Genomic DNA, 13,385 nt, shown 5'->3' with positions numbered 1-13,385 from the left:
TCTACCATGCTGTCAGTTCCTCCACCTCCAGCCATATCTTCTCTTCTTTTCACAGGTGAGCATGATCTTAACTCTGATGGTGCCATATTACGCCATTGACACAGAATCCCCACTCATGGAGATGTTTGTGGCTCACGGTTTCTATGCTGCAAAATTTGTAGTAGCTATTGGGTCGGTTGCAGGACTGACAGTCAGCTTGCTGGGCTCCCTCTTCCCAATGCCAAGGGTCATTTATGCCATGGCTGGTGATGGGCTCCTTTTCAGGTAAGGGCTATACTCTGTGAAATGTCCTCTGCTGTCCTGTGTCTTTCAAGGAAGACTGTCACCCACTGTCAACTGGACAGAATTTTGATAAGTGCTTTTCACATACACTGTAGACCTTGTTATATATCCTGAGAGAGAGTTTGAGTCTAAAGAGCTCAGGCCCTAAAACAGTCCCTCCAGAGTGACTCAGGGTCCCTCAGTCTGGTACTAACTGGTACTAATGGACCTGTTCCCTCACCTACCCTTCTCTCTTTGACATTGTATCCCCCTTGTGAAGATGGTGAGTGTCAAATCACTATACAAAGGACTAGAGGAAAGGGTGTGGGTGGGGCTCCAAAGGGAAGAACCTGCCCAGGGGACATTTTAGACCTGCCCTTATATTGAGACCAGCTGCCTGTCCCTATCTTCACAGCTCCACTGAAGTTAAAAAAAAAAAAATCAGAAAGAAGATAAAACCCTCACAACAGAATCTAGTAACTGTAGCAACAATAGCTACTATTGTTGGACTTTCCCAGGTGCTTTGTGTATAGTATCCCATTTAGTTCTCACAACAACTCTGTTTTGCAGGTGGGCATACTAGGAATTAGAGAGGTTAAAAAACAAATCTTACCTCAAATCTCTGATTCACTGAGTGGCAGGCTAGGATTTGAACCCAGAACTTGCTAACTCCCAAAGCCAAACTCTTAACTACTAACATATAGATAGTTCTAGTCCCCAACATTGGCAATGAATTGGCCTATCTGCCCAGGGTATAAAGGGATGTAGCCCTGTCACTTGGTCCCCAGGCCCACCATGGGAAGCCAAGGAACTCTCAGGAGTGCAGACAGAGCTGCCCCAGGGACTTTATCTCTACCACCAACTGTCATCTGCTCCATGTATGGGTTGGTAAGCAGATCAAGAAGGGCTTACCAAAGACCAAATGTTGTCTAACATGCTGAAGTTAATATGGGGGGGGGGGCGAATAATAGAAGTTCATTGGATTAGACAAAGGGGAATGAAGGGAATGGGAGGATGAGGATGGGAAAGACAGTAGACTGAATCAGACATAATTTTTCTATGTTCCTGTATGAATACACAACCAGTGTAACTCCACACCATGTACAATCATAAGAATGGGAAGTCATACTCCATGTATTTATAATATGTCAAAATACATTCTACTATCATGTATAACTAAAAAGAACAAATTAAGGGGCTGGGGCTGGGGCTCAGCAGTAGCACACTTGCCTGGCATGTGAGAGGCACTGGGTTGGATTCTCAGCACCACATATAAATAAATAAAATAAAGGTCTATCAATGACTTAAAATTTTTTTAAAAAAAGAACAAATTAAAAAATAATAATAATAAAGAAAGAAAAGAAAAAGAAGAAGAAGGGCTTTCATTGATGGAGGAGTGAACATGTCACACATCCAAAATGTTTTTATGCTGTCAAAGAAAACAAAGAGGGAAGATGCAAGGACTTTGGGCAAATTTATAGTTCTGTGTGAATCATGAAAATAAGGGAGAAATGACAGAGAATGAAGGAGGCAGGACCAGGAGGAGAGAGAGGAAGAGGGAGCCTCCTTCATCCTATAGGAACTGCAACAGAAGTACCTGTCATTGATGGCCCTGTTGGTCTTCTCTTCTTTAGGGAGTAACTAGCTAAACTTGAACCTGTATCTCTGAGCACAGGTTCTTGATTATTGTGCTATTTGTCCAGCTAAACTTCTGTACTTTTATTGCAAGGCAGTGTTTCTCAAGCTCTAGAACCTTTTAGATGTCTTTTAAAGAGCAATTTGCTGAGCACTACCCTGAGAGATTCTGAGGTAGCAGATCTTGGGTAAAACCTGACAATATCACTTCTAACAAGCTAAAGGTGATGCTGATGCTGCAAACCCACAGGTTTGGGGGATTCCCAAGCAGTTGCATGACTTCCTCTAACCATCCCTTTTTCCCAGCAAAGCCTTGGGCTCTAATTTAGACCTCCCCAGACCTCCTAGATTCCATCAGCCTTCTTTGTCTCATAGTGAATAGAAAATTTAATGAAGACATTTGCCTCAAAATCAAGGAATTAAAGTGAATTCTCTCTAAATGACACTCCAGGACCCAACCCATAACATAGAAATAGCAATTAGAATTAAGGCAGTGTGCACAAGTAAATTGGAAGGGCAGGAGGAGGAGCTAACCACACAAACCTACAAACACTCTGGTCCCCTACATCGGCCATGTTAGAATCAGTCACCACCTGTGTGGCATGCCATTAACTCTCCGCTTGCTCCTCTGCTGCAGGTTCCTGGCTCACGTAAGCTCCTACACAGAGACTCCAGTGGTGGCCTGCATTGTGTCAGGGTTCCTGGCAGCTCTGCTCTCGCTGCTGGTGAGCCTGAGAGACCTGATAGAGATGATGTCCATCGGCACTCTTCTTGCCTACACCTTGGTCTCCGTCTGTGTCTTGCTCCTTCGATACCAACCAGAGAGTGACATTGATGGTTTTGTCAAGTTCTTGTCTGAGGAGCACACCAAGAAGAAGGAGGGCATTCTGGCCGAATGTGAGAAGGAAACCTGTTCTCCTGTGAGTGAAGGGGAAGAGTTTTCCAGCCCGGCCACCAATACATGTGGGGCCAAAAACCTACCATCTTTGGGAGACAATGAGATGCTCATTGGGAAATCAGACAAGTCCACCTACAATGTTAACCACCCCAACTATGGCACCGTGGACATGACCACAGGCATAGAAGCTGATGAATCTGAAAACATTTATCTCATCAAGTTGAAGAAGCTGATTGGGCCCCGTTACTACACCTTGAGAATCCGACTGGGCCTTCCAGGCAAGATGGACCGGCCCACAGCAGCAACAGGGCACACGGTGACCATCTGCGTGCTCCTGCTCTTCATCCTCATGTTCATCTTCTGCTCCTTCATCATCTTTGGTTCTGACTACATCTCAGAGCAGAGCTGGTGGGCCATCCTTCTGGTTGTTCTGATGGTGCTGCTGATCAGCGCCCTGGTGTTTGTGATCCTGCAGCAGCCAGAGAACCCCAAGAAGCTGCCCTACATGGCACCTTGCCTCCCCTTTGTGCCTGCCTTTGCCATGCTGGTGAACATCTATCTCATGCTAAAGCTCTCCACCATCACATGGATCCGGTTTGCAGTCTGGTGCTTTGTGGGTAAGCAACTTCCCCTGGAGCCTTTTTTTTAAGGTCTTGAACAGGCTTATCCCAAAATTACCTCCTAACGGGACTAGACCCCTCCATTCTTAGAGAAATCTGGCTGGTTCTATGGACCTTTGCTTGCTTGCTTGCTTGCTTTCCCCTGCCCCCTCTTTTTTCTCTCTTGCATCCACATATGACCCTTGGCTTTCTGAATGTGGCTTATTTCACTTAACATCATGCTTTCAAGTACCATCATTTTCCTGCAAATTACATAATTTCATTCTTCTTTATGACTGAATACAAGTCTACTGGGTATGTAGACCACATTTTCTTTATCCATTCATCTGTTGATGGAGATACCTAGACTGGTTCCATAATTTGGCTTATGTGAATTATGCTACTATAATCATAAGTATGCATGTGTTAATTCTTTAGGATATATTCTGAGGAGAGGTATAGCTGGGTCAAATGGTGATTCCATTCCTAATCTTTTGAGGAAGCTTCATACTGATTTCCATAGCAGTTATACTAATTTACAACACCACTAACAACGTTTCCCTGTTATCCTTTCCAGCAACTGTTATTTTTTGTATTCTCGCTGGCTGCCATTGTAACCCGAGTAAAATGAAATCTCAGTGTAGTTTTAAGTTGCATCTCCCTAATTGCTAAAGATGTTGGATATTTTTTCATATATTTGTTGACCATTTGTATTTCTTCTTTTGAGAAGTGTCTGTTTAGTTTATTTGTCCATTTATTAATTGGATTATTGGGGGGATTTGGAGGCTTTTTGAGTTCTTTATATATATTCTGGATATTAATCCCCTGTCAGAGAGTAGCTAGCAAAGATTTTCTCCCATTCTGTAGGCTTCTCTTCACGTTCTTTATTGTTTCCTTTGCTATGCAAAAGCTTTGTAATTTGATTCCACCCCACTTATTGATTCTTGGTTTAATTTCTTTTTTTAATATTTTTAGTTGTAAATGGACACAATTTATTTATTTATTTATTTATTTATTTATTTATTTATTTATTTATTATTTATTTTTTAACATGGTGCTGAGAATCAAACCCAGTGCCTCACATGTGAAGGCAAGCGTTCCACCCTGAGCCACAACCCCAGCCCTTGGTGTTTGTTTGTTGTTTTAATTTTGTTGTTGATGTTGTTTATAGATGAACACAATACTTTTATTTTATTTATTTATTTGTTTTTATGTGGTGCAGAGGATCAAACCCAGTGCCTCACACATGCTAATGAAGTGCTCTACGACTGAGCTACAACCCCAGCCCGCCCCCCCGCCCCCCCCCCCCCCCCCCCCCGTCCTTGGTTTTATTTCTTGAGTATTAGGGATCTTATCAAGGAAGTCAGTGCCTGCACTAATATTTTGGTGGGTTGGCCCTGTGGTTTCTTCTAGAAGTTGCAGTATTTCTGGTCTAATTCCTAGTTCTTTGATCCACTCTGAGTTCAGGGTGAAAGATATGGACTAATCTCTTCCTCTACATATGCATAATCAGTTTTCTCAGCATCGTTTATTTAAAAGACTGTCTTTTCTCCAACATATGGTTTTGGCACCTTAGTCTCTGTGCCTTCTATTCAGTATCACTGGTCTATGTGTCTGTTTTTATGCCAGTTCCGTGCAATTTTTGTTACTACAGCTCTGTAGTATAATTTGAAGTCAGGTATTGTGATGCCTTCAGCATTTATTTTTGTTTTTAATTAGTTTGGCCATTCTGGGTTTCTTATTCTTCCAAATGAATTTTAAAACTGTTTTTATCTGTGAAAAACTGAACCCTTGCTCTCTGCATTAGAATCAAGAAAGCCAGTTGTGCCCTTCCTTCCTGCTTGGTTCTGGAAGAATAATGCTGATCAACCCTGATGGAATTAAATAGTGAATAGTGAATGACTGAAGTTCTTGTGCAAGGATAATTAGTATCAGAAAAAAAATCACTTAAAATAAATACACTTTGTAAAAGAGGGGAGGGGGGTTGGGGTTATGGCTCAGAGGTAGAGCACTCGCCTAGCACATACGAAGCCCTGGGTTGATCCTCAGCACTACATAAAAATAAATAAATTAAATAGAGGTATTGTGTCCACCTACAACTAAAAAATAAATATTTTTTAAAAATAAAAGAGGGGAGGGACAAAAATAGCATAGAAACGAGAAAGAGAAAGAGTTTGCTTGGAATTCTGCTGTAAAAAATAAAAATGGTGAAGGGGCTGGGGTTGTGGCTCTGTGGTAGAGTTCTTGCCTAGCTGGGTTCCATCCCCAGCAGCACATAAAAAAAACTAAATAAACAAAATAAAGGTATTGTGTCCATCTATAAATAAAAAATTCAAGTTGTTCTCTAAATTCACTTTCATTGACGTCAAGGTCTTACCTCTTCTGAAATTTCAAATTTTACTTCTGATCAATTTGTATTATATTTGCATTACAGATTTTTCATATCTAACAATTGCTAATGTTTATGAGAAGGTCAGAGATTGAATTTGTGGTAACTTGAGAGGGATAACTAAAAGAAGCCTAATTTTAAAGTTCCTTATTTAACTCTTTTTTATGTCCCTTAGCTTCTTTGATAACAAATACTTAGCTAAGGAGGATCCTTCGGAGCTTACAGAAAAGCAATAGATTATATTGCAAAGGGCAAGACAATCCCTGAATCAACCATCCTGGGCAAGGGAACAGAACTCCTTTCTATTCATTAGCAACTTGTCCACTGCTTTAGGCCAGGGTACTGGTGTTCAGCATGTGTCCTGTATGCCTGGAACAGTGCCTATGCTGTGTGCTTAAGAAATATGTCTTACATTATTATACAGTACTTTGCAAATGGGGGGGAAGAAACTTCAAGTTAGAACAGTCAAAAAGGACTTTGAAGAGGTAGAATTTGAACAGGGCCTGTGATGTAAGATTTAGGTAGAAGAAACTGGGGTAAAACGCAGCAGTCAAAGGAAATGGCATGGATCTTCCAGCAGATTCCTTGCCTCTGCAGGCCACTCTGTGCCTTCCTGTTTGTATTTTGTCCCAATCTTTCACTGCTCTAAGTCTCATCCCTTGTTAGATAGACTTAAGGAGATTTCTTGAGAGGACTCCACTGATTCATCAATATTTTCACCATTTATATTATTTACTTACAATCTCTCATCTCTGTTTAAATACTTTGCCACTGGAACATGTAGCTAACCAATGGAAAAATTTTATTCTGGGGAGAAGTGACCAAAGTGGATAGAAATATTTCAGTCATGAATATGTCAAGTGAAAGAAGATACACATTCCCTCATTTACAGATGATTAAAGCTGGAGGGGCTTCCATCGCTAGCACAGTGCCACCCACAGCGTGGTACCCATCCCATTGGTAATATTTCAGCTGATTTTAGAGAGACATTAAATGAACTTTCTAGAATATTCCATAGTCCTAGATTTTCACATGTATTAAAAAAAACACACATACACATGAATCTGGGGTTTCACAGATAGTTTTGCTTAGGACAAAACTATAGATGATTTTTTAACTTAAAAAGTAAATCATGTTTTTTTAAAAAAAGCATTTGTACTAGTAGTACTAGTAAAGGTGCCATATGATTTATAGTAACAATACTAATAAGCATGTACCACACATCACCCATCATTCTGAAGGCTTTATTAGTGAATTCATTTACTCATCTTACATATTTAATCTCACGGTCTTCATTTTACAGACTAAGAAATTGAGGCACTTGCCTGAGATCACTTAACTAAAGTCAAGATTAGAACTCAGGAAGGGTGAGTCCAGAGTCCATGGTCATAACCACTATATTTAAAATGTGGCATATAAATAACTAGAGTTGGGGAGACACTAATGTAGTCCACTACCTCCCTACCCTTCCCTCTATGGGCTTACAGATGAGTAAACAAAGCTTTAAGAAATTGGATAGCATTCAAGGTCAACAGGAAGTTATTTAAAGGGCTGTTACTAGAATCCAATATGCTCACACTCAGCTGTGGGGCTCCTATCTACCAGGTGCCTCTAAGCACCTAAAAGAAGCCTGATTTTAAAGTTCCTTATTAACTTTTTTTATGTCCCTTACATAGCTTCTTTTTTTATATCCCTTACATAGCAGACTTTCTTATTTGATCAAAATGTTTAGTGGAGGGCGAGGGATATAGCTCAGTTGGTAGAGTGCTTGCCTCACATGTACAAGGTCCTGGGTTTGATCCCCAGCACCACCAAAAAAAAAAAAAAATGTTTGGTGGGGATTAACACTTAGCATCAGGATCAGCTTTGTGGGCATACAACCTGTGCACAACTTCCTGAGCTTGGTTTAAGGCTCTGCTGTTGCCATCTTGAATTCCTTATACTTTCTGAAGAAGAGTCCTCATATGTTCATTTTTCACAAATTCTATAACTGATTCTGCATAGCTATGGTTTCTGAAGCATCAGAGGCATTTTGCAAAACTGGAGAAGTGGCAGGGCCATCACCTTTGGAATTAGCATTAGTTTCAAACAATAGATAGCCCCACTACCTCCTGTCTTATGACTTTGAGAAATTCACCTAATTTCTTTGGACCTCAGTTTACTCATATGTAAAAATGCAGATAATTCTATCATCCTTAAATTTATTCCTGCTTGGGGAGCAAGTGAGAAAACATTAGAGAAAGTCGTAAGAAATATTTATTTCCTGCTTTTCTTTTGAAAATTCTAAAAATGATTCATTGTCTGCCAGTGTGGACCAACTGGTTATCACAAAGCACAATGTGAACATGTACTGACTCAGGCTGCCCTTCTAATTATCAAACGGAGGAAAACTCCCTGAACGCCTCTTGTAATCTTGCTGATAGCACAAACTCCAAGGTCCCTGCAGAAACTGCTACTCACTGACTCAGGAGGAGGCCACCCTGCAGAGTGGGCTGGCCAGACAGCGGGCACCACACTGATCATGATGCGCAGCCCACAAACCACATTTGGGGAAAATGGCTGGTATTTCTGGGCAGCTGCTGCTAATTGCTTTGGTATCATGATTTTTAAAGGAAACCAAGGATTGACAACCCTGGCTATACATCAATAATATTGTAGGTTCCTTTTGAAATATTGTAAGCCCAGGCTCCCCCCGCACAACCCCCCATAGATTTTCTAATTCAATTGGCCTGGGTTAGCTAAGTTTGGGGTACTTTTGAAAGCTCCCCCAGGTAATTTTAGTGGGCAGTGAGGTCTACAATGATGGAGATCAATGGTTCTCCAAGTGTGGTCTCAGACCAGCAATATCACTAGGGAACTAGTTAGAGGGCAATTTTGGACTCCATCCCAGACCCGCCAAATCAGAATCTCTGAGGGTTATTTGGGGTTTAACAGGCCCTCCCAGTGTTTCTACTGAATGTTCAAATTTGAAAGCCACAGCTCTAAAGAGAAGAAGAATAGATTAACAAGCAGGGCAAATAATCTCATTACAAAAATTGTTTTTCAAAAACAAATTTTTACAAAATTTTAAAATATAGTCATCCCAGAACCTCAAATTGGCTTATCAATTTTTTTGGAGGGGGGTATTGAAGATTGAACTCAGCAGCACTTCACCACTGAGCAACATCCCTAAATAAAAATACAAAATAGGGCTGAATAGGGATGTACCTTGCTTTTGCTGAGACTGGCCAGCCCACTTTGCAGAGTAGCCTCCTGCACTGGTGGGATTACAGGCATGCACCCCACCCGGATGGTTTATCAAATGTTTAATGATCATATAGAGTAAATATCCCATATCTTCACTTCTAAGCCTCTAAAAGATCCGATTTTTCTTCTCAATTTCTCTATTCACTGTATAAGTTTTCTAGGAAGAGCAGTAGAGATATTTTTAAATGGAGCTTCTTACGAAACATCAGCTACTTTTTAAAAAGAAAATTTACATGGTTGAGGTGAGTCATAACTTGATAATCTTAGATACATTTTTTTATTCAACCTTCTCTAAATGAATCTTAATTATAGCATTTTTGTAACAATGTTTTGCTAAGCTTTTGACTTTCAGAAAAGCATAACTCATAGAGTAAAATGTAATACAATCTCCAACAAGATTACCCAGCACATGTTTCTTTTCCTTCAGACAAGAGCAATAATGCAAACAGTAAATGTTTATTAATCCCAACAAAGTGAACACAAAGCTGCCTTCATTTCCTTTTAGCTGATGCAGAATCGTAAAAGAACATCTCAAGGGGCTGGGCAGAGTCTGGGGGAATGTGAAACTAGCAGGGACTCAGAGAGAACACCCTACCATGGTGTTTTCCAGGACATGGTTCAGGCTTACTGTTCTCTGTGGGCCTTTACTATGAATTAATCATCTGGTAGCCTTGCTCATTGGCACCCTTACCTTGAGACCTGCCAAGGTTTCATTTGGAATATTTTTTCAATCCCTCTGAGGAGAATGGATTATTGTCTATAGGTTTAGAGAACATGCAGAACTTGGGATTTGGGCAGTGGACTTCATAAATCCCATACCAAAATGTAAAAATCCCAAAGAAAAGATACACCCTTGTGGTCTTTACCTGAGCTATCATCTGAAGTCCTATTGGAAATTGACCAGAAGCAGCCATTGTTAGGGAAAGAAGAGGAGGGAAGGAGGGGGTTATGAATTTGGGTCAGAGAAGGCACCAAGATGACCAAATTCTTGATGATGCATCCCATAGATAGATCTGAAACTCTTCTCAGAGGAAGAGCAGAAAACAATTTGTACTTTCCACATCAAAATCATGCTAAAAAAAAAAGTCATGAAGTCCAGGATGAGGAAGGCACAGGGCTGATGCCGTTTCAAGAAAGAGGGTATATGCAGATGAATCCTGCAACAGAGGGGCCTGCCTGCAGGCAGTGGGTGCCAGGGCAACCAGAGATGCATGGGCAGGAAGAGCCAGGGCAATGGCAGGGCTCTGCCACCAGTGGCAGCCAGAATGTTGACTACCTTTGAGCCAAAAGGATGCCCGGGGAGAGAACTGTTGCAGAGGTAGAAGGCCCTGGAGCTGGTTTGAACATTTACCTGGAACAGATACCCAGCCACCAATAGGGGACAATGGGCTTCTTTTCTTCAACGTTATGTTTGTGAGATTCACTGGCATTGTTGCTTGTGGTTTTATAGTTTTATTTGTATCGTTTATTTGTATCGTTGGCTAGCCTTCACCTCTTTCATACACCACAATATCTATCCATTTCAGTGTCCACAGACATTAGGTGGTTTCCAGTTTGGGAATGTTAAGAACACGGCTGCTATGAATATTCTTGTGCATGTCCTTGGTGGACACATACAGACATATCTCTAGAATTTTTGTTAAGTTAGAAGTGGAATTGCTGGTTCTTATTACTGGATGATTCCCACCCACCCCCACCTTTTTTTTTTCTTTCAGCACTGGGGACTGAACCCAGAGGTGCTCTACCACTGAGTTACATCCCCAGCCCTTTTTTGTTTTTCATTTTGAGACAGGGTCTGGCTAAGTTGCCAAGGTTGGTCTCAAGCTTGCCATCATCCTGCCTCAGCCTCCTGAGCAGCTGGAATTACAGACATGCGCCAACGCATGGGCTCCACATTCTTTTAAGAGGATTGTGTTACCTGTCATGGCTGTTATATGCCTCAAATAAAATAAGGGTCTCTAACTCCATTTTGCAGATGAGAAACTGAGCATAAAGTCACATGGTTTCATATTGGAGCAGTTGCAAGACCAGGGAGAAAACCTTCCTCTCCTTTCAACTGCACACTAAGCCTGCTCCTCCTGACCACACCATATTAAACAAACCTCATTGTTATTACAATCAACAGGACACAGTGGTATTTTTAAAAATCATCAGCAAGAGTGGGAGTTGGTGGGGACTGTGGTGGGTGGAGAGGACACCTTCTCATTACCATCCAGTCTCCATTCCTGTGTTGGCAAATGTCTGTTTTGGAAAGTTGATCCCAGAGTAGTCAAAATAAAAACCCCTCCGGGCATAACAGAGGGCCTCAGCTATCTGTGGAGGACAGGGCTTCCTGCTGGAAAGTATACCCCAGGAAGAGGCAGCTCCACCCAGCCTGAGGTCAAGTGGCCCCTCTCTTCTTGATCCTGAGTATGGAGCTTCATACAGAGGGCAAGGAACTCCCTGGGGACTCTAGAGATCAGAGACCAGTTCTTCAACACGAGTTTGTACCCACAGAGTCAGAAATCTGCTGCTATGGCTTATGGTACCCAGTCTCTTTTCAGAGTTCAGTTTTTGTTCTAGGTTTTCTCCCACCTGTTGGAGATCCACCTCCCCAGACTTCTCTCATTTATAGTTTGAGGATCATTTGCTTAACTTGCACAGGATGGATCAACACAAATAGTGCTTGGTTGATGATGCTGAGGTACCCCAGCATCTAGAGGCAAGCCTGATATTCCTAAATCTTCTCAAGGGGAACCTGAGTGGGCCAGGAACAGCCCTCAGCTTTAGCATCCGGAGATGTGAGCTCCAACACTATTTCAGTGACTGACATCACTCTGGGATGATGGCTGAGACAGTACTTCTTCATTAAGGGCTTTAAGATCATAGAATATTTTATTATATAAACAAAGTCCATTTGATTGCTACAGGCATGGTCCTTTATCCTGTCTAACCTGAACCTCTCATAGGTACATTCTCCACCAGGGAACTTCTGCCTGGAAAAGAAGCCAAAGCCTCCCTTTGAATATCCCCCCTTCACTGCAGCCTTTCACAGGATCCACTGCCAGAACCCCCACCAGGGCTGGCACTCGCCCAGTGAGCCCCGGTGCAGCCCTGGCTGTTGTTAAAATGCTGATGCATTTCTGGGCTCACTGCCCTGACCGCACCCTGTGTAACCCAACAACTAAGAAAACCACTGCAGCCCAACAGGGAGGCCTCCAGACCCTGCTACAACACAAAAGCCTACTCCCTTCTGATTTTTAGCACCACACCTACTTTAAATAATTCATTACTAATAGAAGATGTGTAATTGTAAAGCAATAGATCAAAGTAGATAAGAACAGGTAGAACACAATACTGAGGTAGAACCAAAAAAAAAGCTAATTTTTTAAATTAGCTACCTTATTCCTGAAGCTTGCTTCCACTTCTGTTTTATGCTGATAATCAAATCTACTCTCAAAAGATAAAACTTGGCTATCTGTAAGGGTTCACAGGAGAATATGATGCCAGGACCAATGACTTTCTTAAATAACAGTACCCAAAAACTATTTCAAGTAATGATAGCATTGGTAGAACAAGTGTGTGGGCTCATAAGGTGGAAAGTTTTCCCCTACATGTGTAATAATTGAGATAAATTTTAATACTACTGATAATAGAGAATTTTAAGAAATTATTACTAATTTTTAGATATGGTAATTAATGATTCTAAATAGTGGTCTTCAAAGGAACCTATTTTTAAAGATACTGAAATATTTACAGATGAAACCCATGATGGAAGGGACTTGTTTCAAAATAACCTAAAGAGAAGCAGGCAGGAGAGGACATGGGACTCATTATACCATTCATCACCCTTTCCTATATGTTTGAAAGTGCAAAATTGTTTCCCATCAATATGTACCTCAGAGCCTCCTCTGGCCAATGGGAGAAATGAGAGGGCCAAGCCCCCTGTGTTAGGGCACGAGGACCTGGAAGGATTTATGGTCCAGTCTCTCACCACATTGCTGGGGATAGCCCCTTAATTTTCCTGCCCACCAGTTTCCTGTCTGTGAGATGTTCATAATGACCACCTCCCCCATAACACACACACACACACACACACACACACACACACACACACACACGCGCGCATCATACCTTCCCAAACAGGCCAGATGGAGTCTAAACAAGACAGTGTTTGTGTAACATTTCAAGCTCCTCAGGAGAGAGGAGCAGCATCACTGCCGTGATTAGAAAGTTTCAGCACACAGGTGTTGTGCGAAGTTTAGTTTAGATCATTCAGGTTTCCCAGAATCCAGCAGATTTTTCAGAAGCTACCTCATGCACAGTTCTCCAAGCCAAGTGGAAAAAAAAAAGGAGCAGAAACAAAACACCCTGCTTC

At 41.6% G+C, this 13,385-nt stretch overlaps 1 protein-coding gene across 1 annotated transcript in view; it reads left to right on the top strand.

The window, feature by feature from the left end:
* Positions 1-13,385, top strand: part of SLC7A14 (solute carrier family 7 member 14) — a gene marked incomplete at both ends in the record, with an annotated part of 52,229 nt that overhangs the window by 34,950 nt on the left and 3,894 nt on the right. Inside the window, 2 exons of the mRNA XM_081301837.1 lie at positions 56-264; positions 2,534-3,411. Of these exons, the coding sequence (XP_081157963.1) occupies positions 56-264; positions 2,534-3,411 (1,087 nt within the window). The remainder of the gene's footprint in view (positions 1-55; positions 265-2,533; positions 3,412-13,385) is intronic.

Source organism: Spermophilus citellus, assembly GCF_964194105.1.
Source record: "Spermophilus citellus genome assembly, chromosome: 7".
NCBI classification, from domain to species: domain Eukaryota; kingdom Metazoa; phylum Chordata; class Mammalia; order Rodentia; family Sciuridae; genus Spermophilus; species Spermophilus citellus.
This window is presented reverse-complemented; position numbering and strand designations above follow the sequence as displayed.